This window comes from Pongo pygmaeus, chromosome 4, assembly GCF_028885625.2.
Source record: "Pongo pygmaeus isolate AG05252 chromosome 4, NHGRI_mPonPyg2-v2.0_pri, whole genome shotgun sequence".
Taxonomy (NCBI): domain Eukaryota; kingdom Metazoa; phylum Chordata; class Mammalia; order Primates; family Hominidae; genus Pongo; species Pongo pygmaeus.
The window spans coordinates 154,968,001-154,994,602 of NC_072377.2; the positions used below are offsets into that span (position 1 = coordinate 154,968,001).

Genomic DNA, 26,602 nt, shown 5'->3' on the forward strand with positions numbered 1-26,602 from the left:
AGTGTCAGGCTCTTTGTGCTAGATGTTTTCTATGCGCCATCTTCCTGAATTGCTCACACTCCTGTAAGGGAGGAGAGATTCTTATCCCCTAAGGTCGCACAGCAAAGAAGAAGCAGGGGGGTGGGCTGTTAGTGGCTGGCCTCCCTCCTTGCCCAACTGTGGAAAGGGAGTCCCAGAGAGGGCAGGTCGCTTGCCCAAGGTCACGCAGAAAGCCGAGGGTTTCCGTCGCGAACCCCCCTCCCCACTCGCTCAGGGCTCTCCAATCCGCAGCTCTGCGTGCGGGGGCGCACGCATCCCCCCACCGTCCGTCCGTCAGCTGTCTGTCTGTGTGTCTACGCGGGCGCAGCCGTGCACCCTTCCCCAGCCTCGGGCGCTGCGCAGGGACAGACAGGGCGTTCGCAGCGCCCTGCCCGCGCTCCACGCCCGCAGCCGCCAGACGGCAGCGCCTGCGTCCGTGCCCGCCCCAGCTGGTGCGCGGGAGCCGCGGGGGCAAAGGCACAGTGGCCAGCGGACCATCTCTCGTGCCCTAGCTCTCTGCCCTCCGGGGCAGCTGAGCCCCGGCCACCCGCTCTCCAAGATGAAGAAGCTCCAGGGAGCTCACCTCCGCAAGGTAGGGCACGAGGGCGGGGGCTCGGGGGGCGCACCTGGAGGAGGGTTGGAGAGACCCGCCCCCATCAAGGACCCTGGGGAAGGTCTGAGGACGCACCCAGACCAGCTTCGGGCTCTGCGGAAGGCCCGACTCAGCTGGATAACAGGGAGGGTCAGGGTCACTGTCTGCGCCCCCACCTCTGCCCCTGCCATCTGGGGTTCGGGATGTAGTATGAGGGGAGTCCTGGTTCACTGGGCCAGGCCTATGAACAGGTGTCTGCAGTCCCCGGAGGCGCGGGGTAGGGGCGGCCGGGGCCAGGCACCCACCTCTCCCTAGTCCCCAATTCCACCCTTCTGCTCCTCCCCAGGAACTGATTGCCGTGTGTGGGGGGTATTGGAATACCTGAGCGTTGAGCTGGACTCATCTGAGGGGTGGGGAGTGGGAGGCGGTCATCCGTACTGAAGCCGGCTCCCTGAGCCTGCGGGAAGACTCTCCTCTTTCCTGCCTGCTCCCTCCCCGCCCCCTTAGCTTCCCTGCTGAGACCCCAGGCTGCCCCTCAGCAGGGCTGAAGGGAGGCAAAGACAGGGAGGGGGCTATCAGACGCCGTAGGATATGGTCAATGAAGATGGAAGCTGGTATGGGAGAGTGGCCGTGGGCCCAGACCTCAGGCTCTCCCCATCTTGCCTTGTGGGATTGGACCTCTCAGCCAAGCTGTCAGCATATGGGCAGGGGGAATACTGGGGGAAGTTTTCTGGCTTGTACCGGTCCTAACTAAGGAGTCAGATCTCCTGAGTACTATTTCTGCAGCTGCCACTTGCCTGGTGACTTTGGACAAGTTCATTCTCTAACCTAAACCTCCTCTGGCTCAGCCCCAGCCTAGAGGCACCAAAACAGGCCCCACTGGGTGTGTGAGGTGTGGGGAAGAATGCTAAAGGGCTGATAGATGTGAGAAGACTGTTCTCAGGGGCTGGTTTTATCAACCTCCCTACATACACACACATTCACACTCACACTCACTCACACACACACTCATTCATTCAAGTTCTGTGCTCTGGGGCAGCTGGGCTTGGAACCACTGTGGTGTGTCTTTTTTTTTTTTTGAGACGGAGTCTCGCTCTGTCGCCCAGGTCGGAGTACAGTGGTGCGATCTCGGCTCACTGCAAGCTCTGTCTCCCGGGTTCACGCCATTCTCCTGCCTCAGCCTCCTGAGTAGCTGGGACTACAGGCGCCCGCCACCACGCCCGGCTAATTTTTGTATTTTTAGTAGAGACGGGGTTTCACCGAGTTAGCCAGGATGGTCTTGATCTCCTGACCTCGTGATCCGCCCGCCTCGGCCTCCCAAAGTGCTGGGATTACAGATGTGAGCCACCGCACCCAGCTGGTATGTCTTTTTTATTCACTGACATGAGTGACTTCTTGGGACCATTTGTGAGTCTCTTGGGTCCTGTTTCCATTCTTTTCCACTCTCCTTCTCTTCCCTCTCTGCCCTCCCTCCCCCACAAGAGGCCCTGTCCCTCTTGCTGGGTGCTGGGCTGGGGGGTTAGCAAGCTTTATCTCATTTAATCCTTTAACACTTCCAGGGGCTAGGTCTTAGTAGCCCCACTTCATAAATAAGGCAACTGAGGCACAGAGGGGTGAGACTCACTGCTTACCTGCTGGCAGGCTAGGCAACCTAGAGCCAACAGGGCAGAGGGTTGGTTCTAGGTTGCTACCTCCTCTCAGGGTCCTTTCCCTTTTCTCAAGCAGAATTGGGTGGGAATGAGAAAATGCCAGATTTCCGTAAAGGAGCAGCATTGCTCAGAGATGAGCACTGGACTTCGAGTCAGGGCATCTAGGTCCAAGTCTTGCTGCGCCTTTAACTTGCTGTTTGACCTTGGGCTCATCCCTTCTTCCTGAAACTCAGTTTCCTAATCCGCACAATGATGAAGTTGGACTCCAGATTCCTATTGTCTCTCTCTGTCCTGAAGAGTCTTGGCTTGGGCAGTCTTGAGTCTCCCAGCCCCCTGCTGTGAGTCCCTAAAGGCGAGCATGCAGGTCTGACAAACTCAGCTGTGTGTTACTGCATGCCCCTGGGGTAGGGAGTGGGAGATTCAGGAGTGGGAGCCTTACACCCAGGAAGAAGTATGAAGCAACTCATTCAGCTTCCAACCCTGCCCCAGCTATTTGATTGCTTTCTTCCATCTCCCAACCAGCCCCATCCTCACTGTGCCAGCCTCCTGGGATTCACCCCATGGTGGGGTTGGGGACTCCAGTTGGGCTCCTGATTGGCTCAGCTTTGGAGGACCCCATCTCCTGCCCCTGGAGCAGAAGCAGGCTTCCCTCTGATTGGGGGAGGAGGGGGACGAGCTGGCAACATCCTGCTCTTGGAACTCTTGTCACCATGGAAACAGAGAACCGGGACTGCTCCGTGAGCATGGAAAGGGCAGCTTCTCTGGAGGGATCAGAGGAGCCTCATTACTGGGACCTCCTGCTAACTGGCCTGAATGGTGCTAGGATGGGCGGGAGGTGTCTCAGGGTAACAGGCCTGCTCACCACCCAACACCAGGAACAGTGTCAACTGGCTGCCACTCCATTCCTCCCGGAGCTCACCTAGGAGTGAGAGGTTGCTGAAGGCTGATGCTCACCCAGCTGGAGAGGCAGCCTCAGGGAAAGGGGCATTGGAGGGGAAGGGCGGGTTTCACGTAATTCTGGGATCTGCTGCTCCTGTCACCTCGGCATGTCCATGATCACAGCTAAAGAACTGTCAGGCATGTATTTGTTTCATCCCTTGCAACCTAGTTACTTTAAAAACAGCTCTTCATGCTCTGTCATTGTCATCGTCACCCATAATAATGCCTGGGTGTTCCTGTCACCACGGCCCCTGTGGCCAATAGCCAGTTTCTGGCAAAATCACCACTGTGTTCACCATCACTGAGGGTCTCCTAAGGGAGAATGCCCCATTGACCTCTCACCCACTTTGAAGCATGAAAGGAGACCTTAGGAACAGCTGGCCTCCACTCCCCTCTGGGCATGCATCTCCTCTCCAGGGACAGCAAGATTATGATTTTCTGAGACAGATCACGGCTTAAGTACCTTCTTCCTGCTCATGAGCCAAAATTCACAAAATTCACCCAGACCTCAGGCTCTCCCTACCTTGCCTGGTGGGGTTGGACCCCCCAGCCAAGCTGTCCGCACGTAGGGAGGGGGAGTATTGGGGGAAGTTTTCTGGCTTGTGACTGAAAAGTACCAGTCCTAACCAAGGAGTCGGATCTCCTTGGTTCTTAGTAGGCCCCATCTGAGCCACGGAGCATAAGTGGACTCCCTCTCTCAGGGTAACCCCAGGTCCCTCCAAGTCCTCTCCTTTCTATGCTGAGAGCTCCCAGCTTCTTCTTGTTGTCCTCCTGTCACCTCTTTTCCTGAACACCCTCCAGCCTGGCCACCTGCCCTTTGGACATGCTCCATATTGTCTGCATCTTTCTTAAAATCCGGTGCCCGGAATGGAGGAACAAAACTCCAGCACTGGTGGGTGAAGGAGACCTGGCTTTCGCATCAGGAAGCCTTGGGCTCCAGACCTAGTTCTTCCACTCACCAACCTGGTAGAAACCTTGGGTATGTCATGACACCTCTTTGAGCCTCAGTTTTCCTCATGATGAAAATGGAGCTTAGATGAATACTGAGCTCAAAAAGCTGTTCTGAGAATGAAATCAGGTAATGTGAGTGAGATGTCTAGTGCAGTGGGCACATAGTAAGTGCTCAATATACAGTAACTTACTAAGATCATCATCATCCTCTTCATCTTCATCATCCTCATCCTCATCAAAATAGGACCATCCAGCCGGCCACGGTGGCTCATGCCTGTAATCCCAGAACTTTGGGAGGCCCAGGCAGGTGGATCACGAGGTCAGGAGACCAAGACCATCCTGGCTAACACGGTGAAACCCTATCTCTACTAAAAATACAAAACATTAGCTGGGCTTGGTGGTGGGCGCCTGTAGTCCCTGCTACTCGGGAAGCTGAGACAGGAGAATTGCTTGAACCCGGGAGGTGGAGGTTGCAGTGTGCCGAGGTCATACCACTGCACTCCAGGCTGGGCAACAGAGGGAGACTCTTTCTCAAAAAAAACAAAAAAAAAAAATAGGACCATCCCTTGATTTGACCTCTGTGTTAGCCAGACTAAGGTCAGGGTAGCTTTGTTAGTGCCTAAGCTACCCTGCTGGCTCAGTAAGTTTTGGTCGCCTAAAATCCTGAGGCTCTCCTGCATATGACAAGGTTAGTCCAGTTGAGAGCACTTGATTATCTGGACAGAGAATGTCTTTTCATTTAGCCCTGTTCAATTCCAGAGTCTTGTCTTGAGGTCACATTTCTGGCCTGGCCTTAGTCTTCTCCCCAACCTCTTTTGTCTCTCTCATTGGCAGCCTGTCACCCCAGACCTGCTGATGACCCCCAGTGACCAGGGCGATGTCGACCTGGATGTGGACTTTGCTGCAGACCGGGGGAACTGGACAGGCAAGCTGGACTTCCTGCTGTCCTGCATTGGCTACTGTGTAGGCCTGGGGAATGTCTGGCGCTTCCCCTATCGAGCGTACACCAACGGAGGAGGTATGGGCCTGAGGTCCTGTTGGAGGGTGTCTGGGGTGATGGGCCAAGGCCCTGGGGTAGAGTGAGCTTTTAGGTGGCCTCAGCCACTGTCTCCTAGGCAACCTTGGGCAGAATTCATTGAAAGTGGTTTATAGTAATTTGAGGCTGGGCGGAAGGAGTTTACCCTGTCTTGTCCTTCTCATCACCCAAGCCCTTCCTGCCTCCCTCTCATCCCCAGGAAGGATACCCACATGGTTGCCTCTCTAAGGCTGGCCATGCCACGCCCTGCACGGTGGGCAGAGGAAGCTGCCTCTGCTTCGTGATAAAGAGCTGTATCTGCCTGCCGATGATCACTGCACTTTCAGTGTTCTCCGCACCCCCTCCTTCCTCCACCTCCTCCTGCGCTGTGCTCCATCAATCACTCCCTCTCTTGAGTCTCCAATCTTTCCTCCTCTCTTGGTTCCTTCCATTCAGGCTGCAAACACAAAGTCTCTCCCATCTTAAACAAATTTGCTTTTGTCCCTGCTTCTCCATCAAGTGACGGTTCCAAGTCTCATTAGCAAAAGCTGGGGCTGAGCGCTTACCACCTGTCAGGCCCTGGGCTTGGTGCTTTCTGCGCCCATCTCATTTAACCCTGGTGATGACCCTATTGATTAGGCACCATGGATATGATGAGGTAGCTGAAACTTGAAGAGACCAGCGTCCTTGCCCAAGGTCACAGGGTAGCAGACCCAACATTCCAACCCAGGACTATCTCCTCCCTAGCCAGTGTGCTCTCACCAGTACTCTGTATCTCCTTCTGTCTCTAGCAAACTCTGAAGGAAGCATATATTGAGAAAGTGAGAGAAATCCAAATAAAGCTAGATGAAGCAAAGAAAGGATAAATTTACATGACTAGGATGTGTGGGACTGGAGCTGGCCTCTGAAGCTCTAGGACCTTGATGACACCCATGGTGTCTCTCGGCAAGCACTCTCCCCATGTCCCTACTCTTCCTCTCTGTGTGCTGGCCTCATTTTGTCCTGAGACAGGCTTCCTCCCCACAGTTGGTGGGGGGCAGGCCTTGGGGGGAGGTGGCCACAGGCAACTCTGCAATGACTTCATCCTCAAATGGGTTTAGCAACCCAAGAGCTTTGCAGAGCTGCTCTGTCTGAATGAATCTATACAGAATTGTAGGGAAGATCTCTGATAGGCCTGGCTTTGGATAGGTGCCCACTGGGGAAGGAGGAGAGGGCGGTGAACTCCCTCCTCCCAGGCCCAGGTTATGATAAACCACTTCCAACTAATTCTGCCCAAGGTCGCCTAGGAGGGGGTTGGTTGATGTGACTGGCAGCCCTTCCAGAGCCATATGGTGGTGGGCAGTTCTCTAAAGAAGTGACTGCCAATATAAGAACCAAAGGGGAAGGGCTATTGGCCCACGGAACCACAGGTGGCAGTCACAGTATCTGAGGCGGTGTTGTGGTGAGGGGCAGGCAGATAGAGTGGAGCCAGATTCTGAAGGGTGCTGGTTTCTGTACTGAGGAGTCTGCACTTTCTTCAGTAGGAAATTCACACGTTCTCTCCCTCATTCATTCATTCACTCCCTCAGCAGGCGTTTCTCAGCGTCTGCGCTGAGCCCAGCACTGTTCTGGGCACTGGGGCTCCAGAGGTGAGTAAATCCCTGCTGGCCACTCTGGCCCTCAGCAGTCTGGTGTAGAAGAGAAGAAACCTACAGTGTTTCATCAGGTCTGAGGGGGCATCTGCAGGCCAGGGGAGGGGCGGGGCTAGAGCTGGGCTTTTGGGGGAGCTGCCCCCAAGGCCCTTGCTGACCACCCCGCTCCCGGCAGGCGCCTTCCTCGTGCCCTACTTCCTCATGCTGGCCATCTGTGGCATCCCCCTCTTCTTCCTGGAGCTCTCCCTGGGCCAGTTCTCCAGCCTAGGGCCCCTGGCTGTCTGGAAAATCAGCCCCCTCTTCAAAGGTGAGGCCTCAGTGGTCCCCAGGGTGGGAAGGGCTCAGGGTCTGGGGGAGGCAGGGAGGTTGCCCCCAGAACCCCCGCAAGCTCCAGGCAGAGATGGAAGTGAAGCCCAGATAGCTGCCAGCTCCCCGGAAGCCACTCCACCCGGCTGGCAGAAGGCTTGGCCTGGGCAGCGCAGCAGCCTCTCCCCACACCAGGCGCCGGCGCAGCCATGCTGCTCATCGTGGGCTTGGTGGCCATCTACTACAACATGATCATCGCCTACGTGCTCTTCTACCTCTTCGCCTCCCTCACCAGCGACCTACCCTGGGAGCACTGTGGCAACTGGTGGAACACAGAACTCTGCCTGGAGCACAGAGGCTCCAAGGACGGCAACGGGGCCCTGCCCCTCAACCTCACCTGCACCGTCAGCCCCAGCGAGGAGTACTGGAGGTCAGGCAGCTGCTGGTCCCGCAGCATCTGAGGGGACCCTGCACTGCTGAGGGTGGCCAGAGGGCATCCCCAACGGGCTCAGCATGCACCACCAAGATGAGCTCAGGTGCTGATGGCAGGTGGACTCTGGCTTCTAATTCCAGCTCTTCACCTGACCAGCTGTGTGGCCTTGAACAATTTATTTGGCTTCTGTTGCTTTATCTGTAGCATGAGGGCAATAATACTCGGTATCTCAGAAAGGCTGTTGTGAAGATTAAAGGAGAGAAAGCATATATTAATAAATTGTGCAGTCCAGTCTGGTGGATAGTAAGTGCTCAATAAATACTAGCTGAGAATGGTGATGATGATGATAACAGTAATAGTAACATTATGGAGTCTCAGTTTCCTCCTCTGTAACAGGGGTTGGTAGCAGTACCTGCTTCATAAGATGTTATCCAGTTAGTCATTTACCCACTCATTCATTCTTTTAATAAATATTTATTGAGCAACTGCTATATCATAGGTAAAGCACTTAGCATAAGGCCAGGACTGTACATAGTAAGGACCATCTCAGACTCCTCTAATAGAGATAGGACTATAATAGAGTAAGGGAGTGTCATCAGAATTAAACAACATAATGCAGGTGAAACTATTACCACGGTGCCAGGCACACGGTGGGTCCTGGGAATGGTGGGTGTCAGAAGGACGTTGCACTCATCAGCCTATTCCAATGCCCCATTTTATGGTCAATAAAACAAAGCCTTGTCACTGCACTCTGCCTTTAAAAGAAGAAAGAAAAAGGAAAGAAAGAAAGAAAGAAAGAAAGAAAGAAAGAAAGAAAGAAAGAAAGAAAGAAAGAAAGAAAGAAAGAAAGAGAAAGAAAGAAAGAAAGAAAAAAGAAAGAAAGAAAGAGAAAGAAAGAAAGAAAGAAAAGCCCAGAGGCTTGCTCAGTATTGCTTACTAATTAGTGACAGAGATGGTATTGACACTAAGGACTCCTGAGTCCTGATCCTGTTCTGGAACATTCTAAAATAGCCTGGTCCCTAGGTGGGACTGTTGGCTGGCCAGAGAATACAGACCCTATAACCCCATCCCTTCACCTACAAAAGACTGCTGTTAGGAGATTTCTCCCAGATAGGCTCCGTGTCTTGAAATGTTTTGGTCTTTAACCTGCATGTAGTACATAGTTCATTCATTTGTCCACTTCAAGTCCATCTGAAGTGTCCGCACCTGCTGAAGAGTTTATCTGACCAGTGGGAAAGAATTGGCCTGAGTTTGCAGCTTAAAGCCAAAGGATTTGATACAGTCACTGGCAGCTGCCAGTGACTCCATGGCCATGCCACGGCCGACTGCATCCGTCAGGATGCAGGCAGGAGGCCGATGGATTGTCAGAGGGTTTCACTGAAGGGAGTTTAGTGAAGGGACTTTTCAGAGGGTCATGGAAGCCACAGCGAAAAGTGAAGCATCAGTGACTAGCAACAGGGACAGCTGTCACCACCCCTGAACGTAGGAGGCAATGGAAGGGAACCAGGAGAGAATCAGAGCCTTGGAAGAGGGGCTGCCTAAAGAACACAGTCATGGCCAGGCCCTAGATGGTGTGTGTGTGTGTGTGTGTGTATGTGTGTGGTGTACACATGTATATGCAAATACCCAGACCCCTCATTCCTCCCCGCACTCCAGTCTCCCTCTGTTGCCTCCCATTAGCCAAACCCACACGGAAGCTGAAGAGGAAGGAAGAAGAGGAAGGATGGTCTCAAACTCCTATCCTCAAGTGATCTTCCTTCCTCAGCCTCCCAAAGTTGAGGAAGGGGTAAGGTCTGGTGAGGCCAGCCTCCTGGGTCAGAGTTGGTCGGAGAAGGATGGAGAGGGATCAAGAGGGCGTCAAGTGGAGAACAGCAGTAGAGCTTTGTGGGCTGGACATGGCTTGACTCCATGTCTGTGGAGCCTGGCGGGGTGACCAGGGGACACTGAGACCTTTGTCTCCCACAGCCGCTACGTCCTCCACATCCAAGGCAGCCAGGGCATTGGCAGCCCTGGGGAGATCCGCTGGAACCTCTGCCTCTGCCTGCTGCTGGCCTGGGTCATCGTGTTCCTCTGTATCCTCAAGGGTGTGAAGTCTTCGGGCAAGGTGAAGCCTGGGAGGCCCTGGAGGCCTGGGGGGCTGGATGGGGTGAAGGCTTCCTGGAGAAGGCAGGGCATGGACTGAGCATGAGAAGATGAAGAGACTTCAGCTGGGAAGAGGGGAAGGGAGAGAGCCTTGAGACTGGGGGATGAGGGCTGCTTGAAGAGAGACATGGAGGTGAGGACGCATGGGGGCAAGGCTGCTTTACTAGACTGGAAGCTCACCAAGGCAGGGTCTACATTCAGCTGTATCCTGACCCAGTGCTCGGCACTTTGAATGAGCTCAGCAAGAGTTTGTTGAACACTTGGAGTGTGAGTACGAGTTAGGGGGCTCTTTGAAATGCAGGTGACCAGAACCCAGTTATCACACTCAATTGGAAAGTCCAGAGGGTGTGCTTCAGGCACAGCTGGGTCTAGGGGTTCAATCAGTGTCATCAGGAAGCTGGTTCTCTGGGTCTGTCAGTAGTGCTTCCTTCCAGGTTGGCTTCCTTCTGAGGCTTCATTCTTCGTGAGGTCACCCTAGCAGCTCTAGGCATACATCTAAGCTTGGTAAAGGGTTGTCTTTCCCCAGTTTGCAAATATTTTAGAATTGAGTCTCATTGGATGAGTAGGGCTGTGCATCCATCCCTAAATTAATCCCTGTGGCCAGGAGGATGGAATGCTTTTCTTGGCTGGGCGTGGGTCATGTATCCACCCGTGGAGCTGGGAATGGAGTCAGCTCCATGGTGGGAAAGTCAGGTACTGTTATCTGAAAAAGGCAAACTAGAGACTGGAAGACAAAGCCACGGATGTCTACTTTAGGTGATGAAGGGGTGGAAAGGACAATAAAGCCATTTTGAAAAAACTCGGGGCCGGAGGTGGTGGCTCAAGCCTGTAATCCTAGCACTTTGGGAAGCCTAGGTGGGTGGATCACCTGAGGTCAGGAATTCAAGGCCGGCCTGGCCAACATGGTGAAACCCTGTCTCTACTAAAAATACAAAAATTAGCCAGGCATGATGGCAGGTGCCTGTAATCCCAGCTGCTTGGGAGGCTGAGACGGGAGAATCGATTGAACCCGGGAGACGGTAGTTGCAGTGAGCCAAGATTGTGCCACTGCACTCCAGCCTGGGAGGCTGAGCAAGACTCTGTCTCAAAAAAAAAAAAAAAAAAGAAAAGAAAAGAAAAGAAAAAACTCAGAAACCTTCAGGATGGCTTGCCCAATCATTGATAAATCAGAACTTGTTTCCTCTGCAAGGTGCAGACGATACCAGAAGTATCGTTTACAAGGAACAGAGCCATTTAAGACAAAAAAGGAAGGGTAGAAACCATATAGAAAGAGAGGTGAGGTTATGGTAAAAGCCAAGGCAGTTAGGATGCCGAGACTTGATGGTGTTTGCTGAAGGGGTGGCTGGAGGTTTGGGAAAAGAAGAGAGGGAGAAGTGAGTTTGGGAATGTTGAATGTCTGAGGATGATGCAGAGTAAGTTTGCAGGGGCAGGGAGTGGACACTGGGAGGAGGAGGCTTTTATAACCAACAATGGCGGACTGGACCAGGGGCTCCAAGTGGACATGGCCTTGGGAAGCAAGGTGGTAGTGCTTTGCCGATGCTGGGTGTGTGAAGGGAGGAGGGAAGCCTCATGGATGAGGGCTGGTTCCTGGCTTGGGCTACCCAAAGGCTGGGGAGGCAAGTGACACAGATGAGTTTACAAGGAGTGGCACTGAGTGAAGGTCCCGATGCCATCAGCTCCTCACTTATGGTCTCTCAGGTGGTGTATTTCACGGCCACATTCCCCTACCTCATCCTGCTCATGCTGCTGGTCCGCGGAGTCACCCTCCCAGGGGCCTGGAAGGGCATCCAGTTCTATCTCACCCCCCAGTTCCACCACCTGTTGTCTTCCAAGGTGAGCCCCTCAGGGTGGGGTGCAGAGGGAGGGGCCAGGCCTGAGCTGGAAAGTGGAAAGAGGGCTCCCTGGGACATCGCAGTACCAGGCACTCTGCTCAGCCCTTCTTGTGTCTTTTTTATTTATTATTATTTTTATTTTTTTCTATTTTTAAATTGATAGGTAAAATTTTATGTACTTATCATGTACAACATGATGTTTTGAAGCATATGTACCTGGGGGAACTGTTAAATCTAGCTAATTAGCATATGTATTAGCTCACATAGTTATCACTTTTGTAGTGAGAACACTTAACATCCACTCTCTTAGCATTCTCCAAGAATACAATATGTTGTCACTAACTGCATATTATACTTCATTTATTATTATTAACAATCCTGTAAACACTATCCTCATTTTACAGAGGAATAAACTGAGGCTCAAAAGGGTTCTTAATAAGCTTAAGGTCATACAGCTAGGGGATCGCAGAACAAGGATCCCAGCCCAGATTTGTGTGACTGTAAACCCCAAGGAGGGCATTAGTGATGATGGAGATAACAATGGTACTGACAGCTAATGTTAATATTTATTGACTGGTGACTGTGCCTGACCTTGCCCTAGTGTTTTACATGCATGTGTGCAGTGATTTAACCCGCCCTCCTCCCATGAAGTAGGCACTATTCTTATCCCCTCATTACAGATGGGGATCCTGCGGTCCAGAGGGGTGACCTGGCTTGCTCAGGCTGCACAGCTAGAAAATGGTGAAGCTGGGGTCCAAATCCAGGTGCCAGGATTCCAGAAAGGAAGTAAAGGGGTTATGCAGGCTTACTGCCAATACAAATCTCCTGCACACTTTACATTAGGCTCTGTGTCCTTCAGAACTGGACCAAGCTTAGAGACCATCTTCTAGATCCTGGGTGGGAAACTGAAGCCTGCAGAGGGGAAGGGACTTGCCCATGTCCCACGGTGTAAGTGTTGGGGTAGGCTTTGCTCCTGGTCCACGTCACTTGTGAGCCAGGCTCATGACCACGCCATCCCTTGTGACCATGCCATCCCTGGAGCTGTCACACCATCTTCATTCACTGCCTTCCTTCTCTGTCCTTGACCTTCCGTACACCCTCCCTTTCCATCCTTCCCGGCACAGGTGTGGATTGAAGCTGCTCTTCAGATCTTCTATTCCCTGGGTGTGGGCTTCGGGGGGCTCCTCACCTTTGCCTCCTACAACACGTTTCACCAGAACATCTATAGGTCAGTGTCCCACAGCCTCCCAGACCCTGGGGTCCAAAGCAGGGAGGAGAGTGGCTGGCCAGGGAGGGCCTCAGAGGCTGAAAGGAAGGCCCACTCACCCTGGCCCGCACCTGGACTTCTTCTGGTAGAGACACTTTCATCGTCACTCTGGGCAACGCCATCACCAGCATCCTGGCTGGCTTTGCCATCTTCTCCGTGCTGGGCTACATGTCTCAGGAGCTGGGCGTGCCTGTGGACCAAGTAGCCAAAGCAGGTGGGCAGGCTGCCAGGCCTCAGTGGGGTGAGCATGTGTGTTGGGTAGAGATGGGGCTGGGCCAGTGGACCAGCAAGATTATAGATGAGGGCCAGGCGTGGGGGCTCACGCCTGTGATCCCAGCACTTTGGGAGGCCAAGGTGGGCGGATAGCTTGAGGTCAGGAGTTCGAGACCAGCCTGGTCAACCTGGTGAGTCCCAGCGTCTACTAAAAATACAAAAAGTAGCTGGGTGTGGTGGCACATGCCTGTAATCCCGGTACTCAGGAGGCTGAGGCAGGAGAATCGCTTGAACCCGGGAGGTGGAGGTTGCAATGAGCCAAGATTGGGTCACTGCACTCTAGCGTGGGCAACAGAGCAAGACTCTGCCTCAAAAAAAAAAAAAAAAAGATTGTGGATGGGTGTGTCTCTGGTGGCCCACGTGCAAGGGGATGGGTGAGCAAACGAGTGTGCATTAACCCATGTCTGGAGGCAAATGAGTTTCTGTGCAAGATTGTCATGTTTTGTGCTTTGGTTGCACAAATAAGTCATATAGTGTGTGGAGGTGTCTATGTGCAAGTGAAAAGGGTGAGAATGATCTTGTGAATCACTGTGTCTTTTGCCAATGGATGCATGTAAATGTGTGTGTTAATGGGGTTATTTGTACCAATAATTGTGTATATAAGCGTATTTCAATGAGGTTTTATATTGGGGTCTTGTGTTTGTTTATCAACCTATGTTTATCGAGCGCCTACAATGTGCTGGCGTAGGTCCTGGGAGTTAAGGAAGTGTCAGAGGGTGCATTTAAGTGGGCATCTCTGGGTTAGGCGAAACAAGTGGCGCAAGTGAGTGTAAGTGGCCGTGTGTGTCTGAGTGTGCATATGGGAGCCCACCGCATGACCCAAGCTGCTGACCCCGTGTGCCCCTGGCCCAGGCCCTGGCCTGGCCTTTGTCGTCTACCCACAGGCCATGACCATGCTGCCTCTGTCACCCTTCTGGTCCTTCCTCTTCTTCTTCATGCTTCTGACTCTCGGCCTAGACAGCCAGGTGAGTCTCGTCTGTGGCAGCAGGCACCCCGTGTGTGTGTGTGTGTGTGTGTGTGTGTATGGTGGGGATAGAACTCTGACCCCCAGCCCCGCCTCTCTCCCCAGTTTGCTTTTCTGGAGACCATTGTGACAGCTGTGACAGATGAGTTCCCGTACTACCTGCGGCCCAAGAAGGTGGTGTTCTCAGGGCTCATCTGCGTGGCCATGTACCTGATGGGGCTGATCCTCACCACTGATGTGAGTGGCGCTGCAGGGAGGATGGCAGGTGGGCGGGACAAGGGCAGACGCCTGCAACGAGATCTCTGGCCCAGCTGAGCAGTTGCTGGGCCCCCTCCATCTTCCTCTTTGCAAGGAACCCAGTCCCTTCCCGGCCCAAGGGAGGCAGTTTGGCCTTGTGATCCAGAGTCCTGGCTGTGGAGATTTAGTCTGCAAGATCTGGGTTCAAACCTTACTCTTGCACTTGCTGAGGGGGCTTCAGGATAAATGATTTTCCCTCCCTGAGACTGTTTTTCCTCATCAGTAAAAGGAGGGTTCTATAATAGACGGCTGTCATGGGACTCAGATAAGACGAGGCCTAGAAGGGCTGGGCTGGCAGCCAGTGGTCACCCTGTTATCTTGTGCTCCCCGTCAGCATGGCTGCTTCCTGCTCACTTCTTGCCAGGAGAAGGGGCTGCAGCAGAGAGCGAGGCCCAGGAAGGGGACACCAGAACTGTGCTTGTGTTTTAGGGGGGCATGTACTGGCTGGTCCTTCTGGATGACTACAGCGCCAGCTTCGGGCTGATGGTGGTGGTTATCACCACGTGCCTTGCCGTGACACGGGTGTATGGTGAGAAGAGCTATGGGAGGCGGAGTCGAGCTCTCCGCAGTGGGAGAATGGGAGTCTACCCTGGGGACCCCCAGTACCTGGGTCCCTGGTCCCAAGGGCCAGGGTTTCCAGTGGGGGCAGCTGGGGTAGAGGAGGGGCTGCTGGCGCTTGTGGGGCCGGCAGGTGGGGCCATTCCTCCTCCCCTCCCCTGTGCAGGCATTCAGAGGTTCTGCCGAGACATCCACATGATGCTGGGCTTCAAGCCGGGCCTCTACTTCAGGGCCTGCTGGCTGTTCCTGTCCCCAGCCACGCTCTTGGTAACTGGGGAGGGCAGGAGGGTTGCTGGCTGGGGCCCCAGAACTGACAGCAGGAGTCCCCTCTGCACATTCAGTCTGGTAGGGCCACCCTGGTCCACAGTGGAGGGCTGTGGGGTGGCCACCAGAATCCTAGTCCATGCCCTCCCCTGATGTTCCCAGCTTCTGTAGCTGTGCTGGGCCTGGCCCTAGTTCAGTTGGTTAAATGGGTGGGTCTTTCCCAGGCCCCAGGGCCTCAGGATTGGAGACTTTAGGCTGTGATTTCTGTCTTGGGGTTAGAGCAGCTAAGGGTTTGGGATGCTTCAGAACTGGGCTGCTGCAGGCCTTGGTGTTGGGTCAGCTTTGAGCTGGGCTGGCTTAAGCCCTGCAAAGGCTCCAGAGATGGACCACTTCAGGTTGCTGTACAGCTTAGGATCCTGGGTAGCTGTGGGCTGGACTGTCTCAGGCCTTGGGCTGGCACTAGGCTGGGCTACCTCGGGCCTTAAGGCAGTTTAGACAAAAGCCTGCAGTGATGCTTGGAGTCCCCACTCTGCAGGCCCTGCTGGTGTATAGCATCGTCAAGTACCAGCCCTCGGAGTATGGCAGCTACCGCTTCCCGCCCTGGGCTGAGCTGCTGGGCATCCTGATGGGCCTGCTGTCCTGCCTCATGATCCCAGCTGGCATGCTGGTGGCTGTGCTTCGAGAAGAGGGCTCACTCTGGGAGGTGAGTCTGCCCACCCTGTCTACTCTCAGCCTTCCTGACCTGTGGCCTGACCCTAGGTCCCCCTGCTAGAACAGAAAACATATGCACCCACCCCTTATCCAGCTTCTTTTAGCCTGAGGAGACTTGCCTGGGCTGAGGCAGATTCAGGGGCTGGAGTCCTGCCCTGTGGCACTTTGTACCACATGAAGCCTTAGGGGAGGGGGTGGCACAATCTAAAGACCACTGTTAACCAGGGACTGGCCCCAGGTCCCACCACGGGTTGGGGGTGTGTCAGGTCTTGAACTCAGGTCACCAGCCCAGAGCTTGCTTCTGGAACTCAGGGTCAAATGATGACAGTGAGGGACCCCAGAGGGCAGGCTATCACCCTACTCCTGTGCCCAGGAGTCCTGCTGTGTCCCACTGGTGGCCCAGGATAGAATGACGGTGTGAGCCCTGCCCACGCCTAGGGTTTTGGGGAGGGACTCAGACAAACATAGAGAGTGCACTCTGCCACGGGGTCTGAGGCCTTGGAAGAGAGGAGTAGTGACCCTTTGTGGGCCAGCAGAAGTGGTGTGGTCTGAGCCTCACTGCCCCCTCTGACCACTGAGGCCAGCATTCTGCCGCCGCTGGTGTGGAGTCCTCTGGTGGCAAGAGGCCACCATCACGAATGCAGCTTTAGTGAAACCGATGGATGGCATCCAGAGAGAGCCTGGAGGCACCCACAACATACACATCCCACCAGAAGTGTGCTGGAGCCAGCTAGCACTGGTTCATGAGAGCTAATCCTTAAGTATTCGGGAATGTGTGAGCTAGGTGTTCAACCTTTGGTAGCTAGGAATTGGCAATGGTGGAGATATTTACACCGCAGAAAATGGCTACAAAGCGGGCCTCCCTTGCACCCCACCCCACAATCTGCTTACCAGCACACTACTGCCTCTCCTCCACTTCCCCCATGTAGCTCCTGCCCCTCAGCTGCCCCCACCACAAGGCTCCACCTGCAGGGGTTGCTCAGGAGGCAGAAGTGGTTTATGCCTCCCCCATCCTGCTGCCAGACCACAGGGGCACCCTGGAGTCTAGCCTCTGCACTGCCTCCAATTGCTGTGTGACTTGGGGCAAACTCCTTCCCTTCTTTGAACCTCAGGAGCTCCACCTCTGCTCCTTGCTTGAATGCCAGGGTACCTGCAAAGGGAAGGAAGAGAGGCGAGTTGCTCAGGGTGGAGGCTTCAGCTCCCAGGAAGCTCATGGTCCCCAAGCCTTGCCAATGAGCCACTAGGAATGCTGGGCTCTCCAGCAGTCACCACCGCCCTGCTGCCCTGCTGCCCTGCTGCCCTGCTGCCCTGCTGCCCTGTCCCACAGCCAGGTGGAAGGGGCATGTTTTGGGGGGCTCGAGAGGCATGGTGAGCACTGCAGAGGAGGCGTTCCCCAGCTCAGGAGTGCCAGCTTCAGAGGCCAGGGCTTCCAGCACTGACCTAGGATCAGAATCCTGCCTCTGCCATTTGCCAGCCTCATGGCCCTAAGCAAGTTACTGCACTTCGCTGAACCTCAGCTTCTCTGTCTTTGTTTTTTATTTTAATTTTATTTATTTATTTTTTTTGAGACAGAGTCTTGCTCTGTCACCCAGGCTGGAGTGCAGTGCAGTGGAGACAGTGAGCATAGTATCCAATAGGCAGTTTTTTTGGTCTTTTTTGTCTGTTTTTTGAGACAGAGTTTCACTTTGTCACCCAGGCTGGAGTGCAGTGATGCCGTCTTGGCTCACTGCAACCTCCGCCTTCTGGGTTCAAGTGATTCTCCTGCCTCAGCCTCCCAAGTAGCTGGGATGACAAGCACCTGCCACCATGTCCAGCCAATTTCTGTATTTTTAGTAGAGACGGGACCAGGCTGGTCTTAAACTCCTGGCCTCAAGTGATCCGTGCGCTTCGGCCTCCCAAAGTGCTGGGATTAACTGTCTTTGTCTTTAAAATGGAGAGAGTGAAACCTACTTTTAGGCCTGCTATGAGAAGAAAAGAAGCTTATCAATATAGTCTGCATTGTGAAAGGCAGAAAAGCAAAATATTTTAAAGGTTCAGGATGGGGTCAGGACGGGTTCAAATCCCAACGCCACCACTTCCCACCTGTGTGACCTTGGCCAACTTAACTGATCTCTCTGAGCTTTAATACTCAGATAATATCAGTGCGGGCGGATGGTAAAAGTACTAATACCCCTCTCATTAGGACACTGTAAAGATTAAATTAGCCAATGCTTAGCACAGAGCTGGAGTGCACTGGGTGCTCAATTTTAGGCCAGGAGTTCTCACAGGGGGTGATTTTGCCCTTGGGGGACATTTGGCAATGTCTGGAGACATTGTTGGTTGTCGTGGAGGGGAGAGGGGTACAAGGAGGAGTGCTCCTGTCATCTAGTGGGCAGAGTTCAGGGATGCTGCTAAACAACCTTCCATGCACAGGACAGCCCCCATAACAGAGAATTCTCTAGACCAAAATGTCAGCAGCACTCAGGTTAAGAAGCTGGTCTGATCACCCCCGTTTTCAGCTGGAAATAAATGTAAGTCCTTGTTCTCAGGGAGCTTGTATTTTATTGTGGGGGGCAGGCAATAAAGAAATACGTAAAGGTAAGTTCTGCACTTAAAAAAAAAAAAAGGAGTACAGGAATAAATGGAGAGTGGTACTTTGGCCAGGATGGTCAGAGAAGACCTCTCTGAGGAGGTGACACCTAACTAACTGGACAGGGTGATCCATATAGGTATCTAGGGTAAGAGCATTCCAGGCAGAAAGGCAACACGTGCAAAGGCCCTGAGGCAGGGGACTGGCATGTTTGAGAACAGCATGGAGGCCAGTGCTGCAGCTGGAGCAGAGGGGGTGGAGAGAACTGGTGGAGCTGGTATCAGGGAGGTAGGCAGGGGCCAGGAGCTGGAGGCCCTGGTGCACACTTTGGATTTCATGTCCAGAGAGATGTGCAGCCATTGGCAGGCTTCTGAGCAGTGGGGTAGCATGCTCTCAACACATCTTCCTAAGTATCACTGTGCTATGAGTACCGAGCTGTGGGAGACCCCGGCTAACCACATCACACATGGTATCTCCCTTGGAGCCTGCCCAGTAGGCTGCCCAAATGTTAATTGCCTCCTTTATTTAAGGACACAGGGGCTCTCTCTTCTCCCTGGCAGGACAGGCAGAGGGATTTGGGAATGTGGTTGAGGAAGAAGGAACTGGAATCTCCAGGCTTAGTCATCATCTTAGTCACCCCGACTCCATCCATGGAAACTGGGGCTCCATGAGGGAAAGGTCAGAGGCAGAAGGAGGCAGGTCGGGGCTGGAAGAAACCGGGAAAGCCAGCTGCAAGCCCACCGCAGTTCTCCTGGTTCATGGCTCTTTTCCAAAAGCCCCCAGCTCCTTAAGATTCAGCATTTAGGGGAAGGCTCCTGGATCGGCATTCAGACACTCTGAGGAGGGGCCTGCCACGTAATTATAGCAACAGCCGCCACTTCCCAGGCCTTACCCTCTTCCCAGCACCCCGCTAAGTGCGTCATCTCAGTGCCTTCACAACAACCCTGTGACAGGACTGGGATTCCCAAATTACAGACCAGGAAGCAGAGCACCCAGAGCCGAGTGGCATTGCCAAGAGCCATCCAGCTTGCGAGTGGTAGAACAGGATTCTCACCCAAGCAGGTGGATCCCTCCCCTGGGGAAGTCATAGTGCCCCTCCCTTCCCTGCCAGGGGGCTGTGGCCAGGACTCGCCCAGTGATGTGGTCAGGTCTTTGCTGGGTGCCTGGCCACAGTGAACCCTCCACCAGCGCTGCCTGTTTCCTGTTTTCACTGCTCTCGTTGCTTTGCTGCAGCGGCTCCAACAGGCCAGCCGGCCGGCCATGGACTGGGGACCATCACTGGAGGAGAACCGGACGGGCATGTATGTGGCCACGCTGGCTGGGAGCCAGTCACCAAAGCCACTGATGGTGCACATGCGCAAGTACGGCGGCATCACCAGCTTCGAGAACACGGCCATCGAGGTGGACCGTGAGATTGCAGAGGAGGAGGAGTCAATGATGTGAGGCAGGAGGCAGGTGGGCAGAAGGCCCTGCCCGGGACCTCACAGTCCCTTCTTAGAAGCCTGCAAAGGTCAGCTGTGCCCTCTGGGATTCTGAGAGGCTATGGGGGGCCTGCCAGAGGGATGCCAGTCCCCCAATGGGGGTCCCTCCTGCAGCCTCTGCCTCTCCTGAAACCTCTGACAACCCCCTACACACACACAGGCATACTCAGACCCACTCAAAGCTGAGAATGATCCAACTCAGCCCTACTTTGCGGATGGACATATTGATGCCAGGAGGGGAGGGACTTGCCCCAGGTTGCATGGCAGGGGGGACTTGACCCCACGCCTCCTGACCAGCCAGCTCCCTTTCCCATGGGGCAGCCGGCACCACCTTCTCATCTCTATTCAGGGCCTACACCCCTCTTTTTTGGGGGAGCCTGTCCCCACACACCTCAGCACAAGCAGAATCTTGAGTTGGGCAGGGAGGGTCAGGGCTACAGAGGCTCTTGAGGCTCCGAGGCCCTGGGGATCAAGGGTCGATGAGTTAGGTGGGGAGAAAGATCCCTGGGGGCTCCTGTGTGCAGGACTCCTGAAGGAGGTGGGAGCTGAGGGCCCTGGAGGATGGGGAAGGTTTGCAGAGAGAGGAAGAAGAGGGCAGGGTGGGGAGGAGCTCTGGGCCAGAGGATGCTGAGCTGCCTGGGCAGAGACCAAGAGGGTTGGAGACACTAGTTTTGCCAGGTTACAGGAGGGTTCAAGACAGAAGGAAAACTAACACAGTGGGAGCCTGGGATGATGGGGAGGGCAGGGGATTTGCATGATGGAGAATATCATTCCGGATCTGTGCAGAGCAGATCGGAGGGCACAGGGTGGAGCGGGGAGGCCTGTGCAAAATGCGAAAGAGCTGCCGGTGGCCTGAGCCAGGGTGCTGGGGCTGTGGGTGGGGAAAGGAGGCCCCAGCACTTCAGACAAAGGCCACCCCTTCACCCACTGGACCCCAAGCCACAAAAGCTGGGGAGGTAGGAAGGGTCACTGTGAGGGCCCAGGGCCCCTCTCTTCCCATCTCCCTTGTCCTGGTGGCCTTCAGTGTCTCTTCCAGTTCCAGGAGCTGCTGGGAAGCTGGCCTTCATTGTTGGTGACAGGGCAACCATGGGACTAGGAGGTGGCCCATACACATGGCTGGCTGGTCCCGAGGCCACCCACCCTGTTCCAGGACATGGGCCCTGGGTCCGGTGTGGGGGTAGATGCAGAGGGCAGAGGGTAGCCCTTGGTACTGTGGGTCTCTCAAAGAGGAGAGTGGGGTGCAGAAATGCCTCAGCATGGCTCATGCACACAGCATTCTCCCATGGGGCAGGGCTCCCTCGTGCAACAGGCCTCCCTGTGGCCAGCCTCTATGCCTGTCTCTCGCTGTGTCCCCCCATCCCCTTGTGTTCCATTGGTTCATTGTTAATAAATATCAAATGAGGTCATGCTCCTTACCCCGTCTCCTTACTGCTGAGAGCCATGAGGCGGGCAGCACAGGGCTCTCCAGCTCCCACTGGACAGGGGAGGAAACAGGATCTGCCCCTCCTTCCCCGGCTCTTCTGGCTTCTGCCCTGGGTCTGAGATTTCCCTGTGGCAGTTGGGGGTAGGTGGGGCTCAGAAAGGAAGACAACTCCAGGCCCTTAGAGACTGCTTAGTTCCCTGTTACACAGACAGACAAACCGAGGCCCACGGAGGGGAGGAGGCTTGCTCAAGTTTACCCAGCCAAGCCGGGCAGAGCCTGGGGCAGCGGGGGCAGCGGGGCCCAGCAAAGCGGAGCCCATGAGCCCTCTGCCTCCTTCCCTCTCCCACTCCTCCTCAGCCCTGCCTGCAGGTGAAGGCTGGAGCTGAAGACCAGGGCTAGGAGGAGCCAAGAGTTTCCCAGGCCGGAAGAATCTCCGGGTTCCACCCACCCCCTCCTGGCAGGGCCTTGTCATATAAAAGAGCCCCAGGGCCTTTCAAATGCGAGGCCCAGGTGTTTGCAAAGGCTTTGATTGGGGGTGGAAAGGAAGCGCGGCTGCATATTTCAGATATTAATAAATTCCCCCTAACAAAGGGCCAGGCCCCCCTCCTACTCCTCTTTGTTTGGGGCTCTGGGTGAGGGGAAAGAGATGAATTTGCTAATTTGCAAAGCGTGTGAGAATGGTCTTCAGAATTCAGGTGCTTCTTCCCACGGGGCAGGCTCCAGCCCTGCTGGCAGTGCCTTGGTACTGAGCCTTCTCAGCGTGCCCTGTCTGGGGAGGAGGTGCTCTCTGCCTGGGCACGGGGCCGTGGACTTTCAAATATTCCTCACCAGCCTCTCGGCTGCAGCCAGGTGTCCTGGGAGTCAGGAACGGAGCATCTTGGGAGTCTAGGCTTCCTTTCTCCTAAGATTCCAAGTGTGAGATTGGAGGGTTGTAGGAGTCCATGGGTCCCACCAGCTTCACTTCCTTCTGCCTCCCCAACCCCTGCCCACTCCTGCCACCGGGCCTGTGGTCCCTGTCCTGCCCTCCCTGGCACAGTCTTCCAGTTTCTCCTGCTTTTTCCATTTCCTCTGCTCTCAGGCAGCTTTTCCTGCTGCGCCACCTTCTCCTCCCTCTGTCACCGGCAACATCTCCCAACTGCTCCGGTCCTGATCCCTGTATTGACTTTAGGTCTCCCTGGCTCAGAACAGGCCCCAGCCTGGCCCTGATTACAGTGGGAACTGACTGGGGAGCAGGGAGCTCCAGCTGGGGGAACCCACGACAGCATAGCAGGCAGCTCAGAGAAAACATCAGCCCTGTCTGGAGTAGGATCCCACCCTGCAAACCTCGAATGTCCCACCCGGCGGCAAACTCACATGCCTACAGGCCAGCCAGGAACCTGGGTGAGCAAAGCTGTTGGTATGAGCGGGAGAATATGTGGCAACTGACCCTCCGTGAGTGCTGGAGAGGCAAGAGGGAGTGGTGGGGACTGTGGTGAACTAAAGAAGAAAGCACGCCTATCTTAAGAGGGAGGTTACCTCTCAGAAGTGTGGGCCCAGGCTGCCAGATCTCTGGGCTTTTTAAGGGCAGCTGGAAATCTGGATTTTTATGAGAAATTTCCCAATGTGCAACGTGGATGACTGATTTAAAAGTTGTAAGCATGGGCCCAGGCGGGTAGGCTCACGCCTGTAATCCCAGCACTTTGGGAGGCCAAGGCAGGCGGATCACGAGGTCAGGAGATCGAGACCATCCTGGCCAACACGGTGAAACCCCGTCTACTAAAAATACAAAAAATTAGCCAGGCATGGTGGCGGGCGCCTGTAGTCCCAGCTACTAGGGAGTCTGAGGCAGGAGAATCGCTTGAACCCAGGAGGCAGAGGTTGCAGTGAGCTGAGATCGTGCCACTGCACTCCAGCCTGGGAGACAGAGAGAGACTCCGTCTCAAAAAAAAAAAAAAAAAAAAAAAAAAAAAAAAAAGTTGTAAGCGCAGCTCAGTTAGGGCCTCCTGTCAGCCTCTCTGCAGGCTGACTGTTCTGCAGTCTCCAGGGATGAGCAGCCTAGAGGGTTTACCCAGGTCCCATGGGGAGAATGTTCTGGAGCTGAGGCCAGACCCAGGGCTCTCCACCCTCACTCAGTCCTCTAATGTCTTGTCTCATGTGATCTGTGTGTCCATGGACCCCTGAACTTGGGAGGCTGGTGTGGAGCCTTGGGAGGCATCGTATGTGCCTGGCTGGAGTGTGGGGTAGGGTGCCCCGGGGCCCTTCATTCCTGTTCTGGGGCTTGTTAGAGGGTGCCCTTGGGCACCAGGAAATGCTGAGATGAGAAGCCTGGCCATGCACAGCCACTGCCAACGTGTGGTCTCTGTGGCGGGGAAGGAGGGAAGGCAGTGGAGGGGCAGGGGCTCCTACCCACACCATTAGGTCAGCCATATTCCCGAGGCCAAGTGAGGGTCAACAGGCTCCAGGGGTCACACTGGTTACCTGAGTGTTCAGTCCTCAGTGGGCCCTGAGCCCTGTGTTCCTGTCCATCACCCCAGCCCAGCTCATGCTCCTGAGCAGGCCCCGGCTGTCCTGCCTTCCAACCTTGGCTTAGGCCGGGCCTTCCGCCTTGATCCAGTGTCTTCTTGCCCACCCGTTGGGATCCTAGCCATCCTTTAAGTCCCTCCTAAATATACCCTCCCCTGTAAGCCTTCCTCAATTCCCCAACCAGATGTGGATGCCTAGAATCTTCAGGGGGTCTGACTCAGCCCTACATCTGGTGAGTCCTGACAGCCCAGCCCTGCCTGCCCAGGGCACTCATGTCCTTTTGAGACAATGCATTTTGTTTCCACATAGTGAAGACTCTCCTTGGACCCCAGAGTGCTTTGGGGCCACAGCAGGGCACGGTGCAGAGGCCTCAGGCTGCTCAGCCACACTGATCTGGATTTATTTCCAGCCCTGCTCCTCCCTGGCTGTGTGGTCTTGGGGAAGTCACTTAACCTCTCTAAGCTCTCATTCTTTTACCTGTAAAATGTGGGTAACGACAACTCCTACCTTGTAGCAGCATCACGCATTGGCTTGGTGGGCGTGTGATACACAGTTACTGATTGGAGGAACACACTTGTGTCTACCATCTCTGTCCCACTACCAACTCCTCCAGGACAGAGACTGGACCCTCCTCATCTCTCAGTCGCCCCAGTGACTCCACAAGGCTGGTTCACAGCTTTGCACCATGAAGTATCAAACTGAACACAGTTCTTGGGTGGCTCTGGGGATATCCAGCAAAGAGTTAAAACAGTCGAAGGCCCCTCAGAATCCCACGTGACCCTTAGTTGCTGAGCCCCAGGATCTGCGGTAGACAGGCTCCTCCAGACTCATTTTTTGCTGGTGGCTCATGGAAAGTTTGGTTCTCTGAGCTCCAGGCCACTCCCTCTGGGACCTGAGTCCTCGCTGAAGCTGGTCCTGCCCTGGAAGGGCGTCCAGGGCTGGCTGCCCGTCTGCGGATCCTTGGCCAACAGTCCCCCCTGCTCTGTCTCCGCCTGACTTCCTGCTGCCTTGGCCTTCTCCCCCAGGACAGAGCAGCAGCCCGCCCCCTCTGGTCACAGGGAGGCCTTTTCTCAGCACCCCCATTCAGAATCACTTTTTGTTTTGGGAAAGAAAGCCTTTTCCTGCTCAAGTCCATAGGCTCTGTGAGCAGCAACCCTGGAAAATTGCGGCCAGGGTGCCAGGTTCAGTGGCTGGTGCCTGTAATCCCAGCTGCTCAGGAGGCGGAGACCATAGGACCACTTGAGGCCAAGAGTTCGAGACTAGTTTGGGCAATGTACCAAGACCTCATCTCTACATTTTTTAGAAGCCAGGCTTAGTGGTTTGTGCCTGTAGTCTCAGCTACTCAGGAGGCTGAGGTGGGAGGATTGCTTTTGTTGTTGTTGTTGTTTTGTGGAGTGTTTTTGAGACAGGCTCTCCTTCTATCACCAGGCTGGAGTGCAATGGCACAATCACAGCTCACTGCAGCCTTGACCTCCTAGGCTCAAGCCATCCTCCCACCTCAGCCTCCCTACTAGCTAGGATCACAGGTGTACACCACCACGCCCAGCTATATATTTTTTTTAATGTAGAGACAGGGTCTCACTTTGTTGTCCAGGCTGGTCTGGAACTCCTGGACTCAAGCAATCTTCCTGTCTCAGCCTCCAAAGTGTTAGGATTACAGGTTTAAGCCACCTTACCCAGCTGGGAGGATCTCTTGAGCGACAGGGTAAGAACCCTTCTCTAAAAAGAAAAGAAAACTGTGGGCAGTAGGAGCCAAGGAGGCTTTAGGCATCTGCTGGTCAGAGTGGAACCCTGGCTCCATGGCCCCTCTGAATCTGCTGCTTCACCTCTCTGAACCCCGGTGTTCTCAGATGTGAAAAGGGGAGAATAGCTTTCCCTTCGCAGAGGATTAAATAAGATAAATTAGATGCTCAATACATATTTTTAAAATGTGATCAAAGTGCTTAGCACAAAATGTGGCATGCAGGAACACTCTATATGGGATGCATCTCATTAGCCAGCTCTCCCTTGTACAGATAAGGAAACTGAGGCTCAGCTCCCACCTCCAACCAGCCTGGGGAGAAAGAGGCTGGGAGTTGGTGTGCCTGGAGCCAGGGACAGGCTAAGCTGGAGGCCCAAGCTTGCCAGCACCATCTGTGTGCCCTGAGGACCCAGCCTCAGTGTCCCCATCTATGAAACAAATGGGTTGAACAAGAACAGAGGTCTCTGCAGAGGTGCCTTGGTGGAGGCAGGTGAGCAAAGGTGAGCTCTCTGCCCCCACCCACTCCATGCAGCCTTCTGCTGGGGACCACGCCACAGGAGCTAGGGAGGGGAGCAGCACCCCTCTTCAGAGATGGATTGGGATTGGCTCTGCCTAGTGGGAAGGAAGTCTCATTTCTCCTGCAGGATGAGTTTAAGGATTCAGAGCCCTGAAGGTTTCTCCAGTGAGCCAAATGCCCTGCCCAATCACTAGGAATAGGGGGATACAGGCTGAGCGTGGGCACAGCAATAAAATCATCACAGTTCCAAGCCTGGCTTGACCTTGATTCTGCTGATCCAAGGTCAGGGTCTCAGAGAGCTTTGGGGCTTAGGGTGGTAGGACTTAGAGGCAGGGGAGGGGCCTATGGTCAATATTGATCTAGCTGAGTCAGGGGAGGACAGGGAAGTGGGGAGCCTGGGGTGGGGCTCCCTGATAACTGCATCTTCAGGCTGCCATTGTGACTGTGGAAACGGGGTGGGGACAATGGGGGGAGGGGGAAGGGATGCGCCATGCAAATTCCCAAACCTGGGCTCTTACTAAAACTAC

The 26,602-nt window shown here is 54.5% G+C and overlaps 1 protein-coding gene across 1 annotated transcript; it reads left to right on the forward strand.

Moving 5' to 3' along the window:
- The first annotated feature begins 311 nt into the window (after positions 1-311).
- SLC6A7 (solute carrier family 6 member 7) lies at positions 312-21,320 on the forward strand. Its single transcript, XM_054489190.1, has 14 exons — positions 312-610; positions 4,984-5,167; positions 6,971-7,102; positions 7,297-7,531; positions 9,500-9,638; positions 11,375-11,509; positions 12,633-12,736; positions 12,865-12,989; positions 13,901-14,013; positions 14,118-14,249; positions 14,739-14,838; positions 15,034-15,134; positions 15,667-15,834; positions 19,645-21,320. Exons 1-14 carry the CDS (start codon positions 578-580, stop codon positions 19,852-19,854), a joined length of 1,911 nt encoding a protein of 636 aa, XP_054345165.1. The 5' UTR covers positions 312-577; the 3' UTR covers positions 19,855-21,320.
- Positions 21,321-26,602: the final 5,282 nt, after the last annotated feature.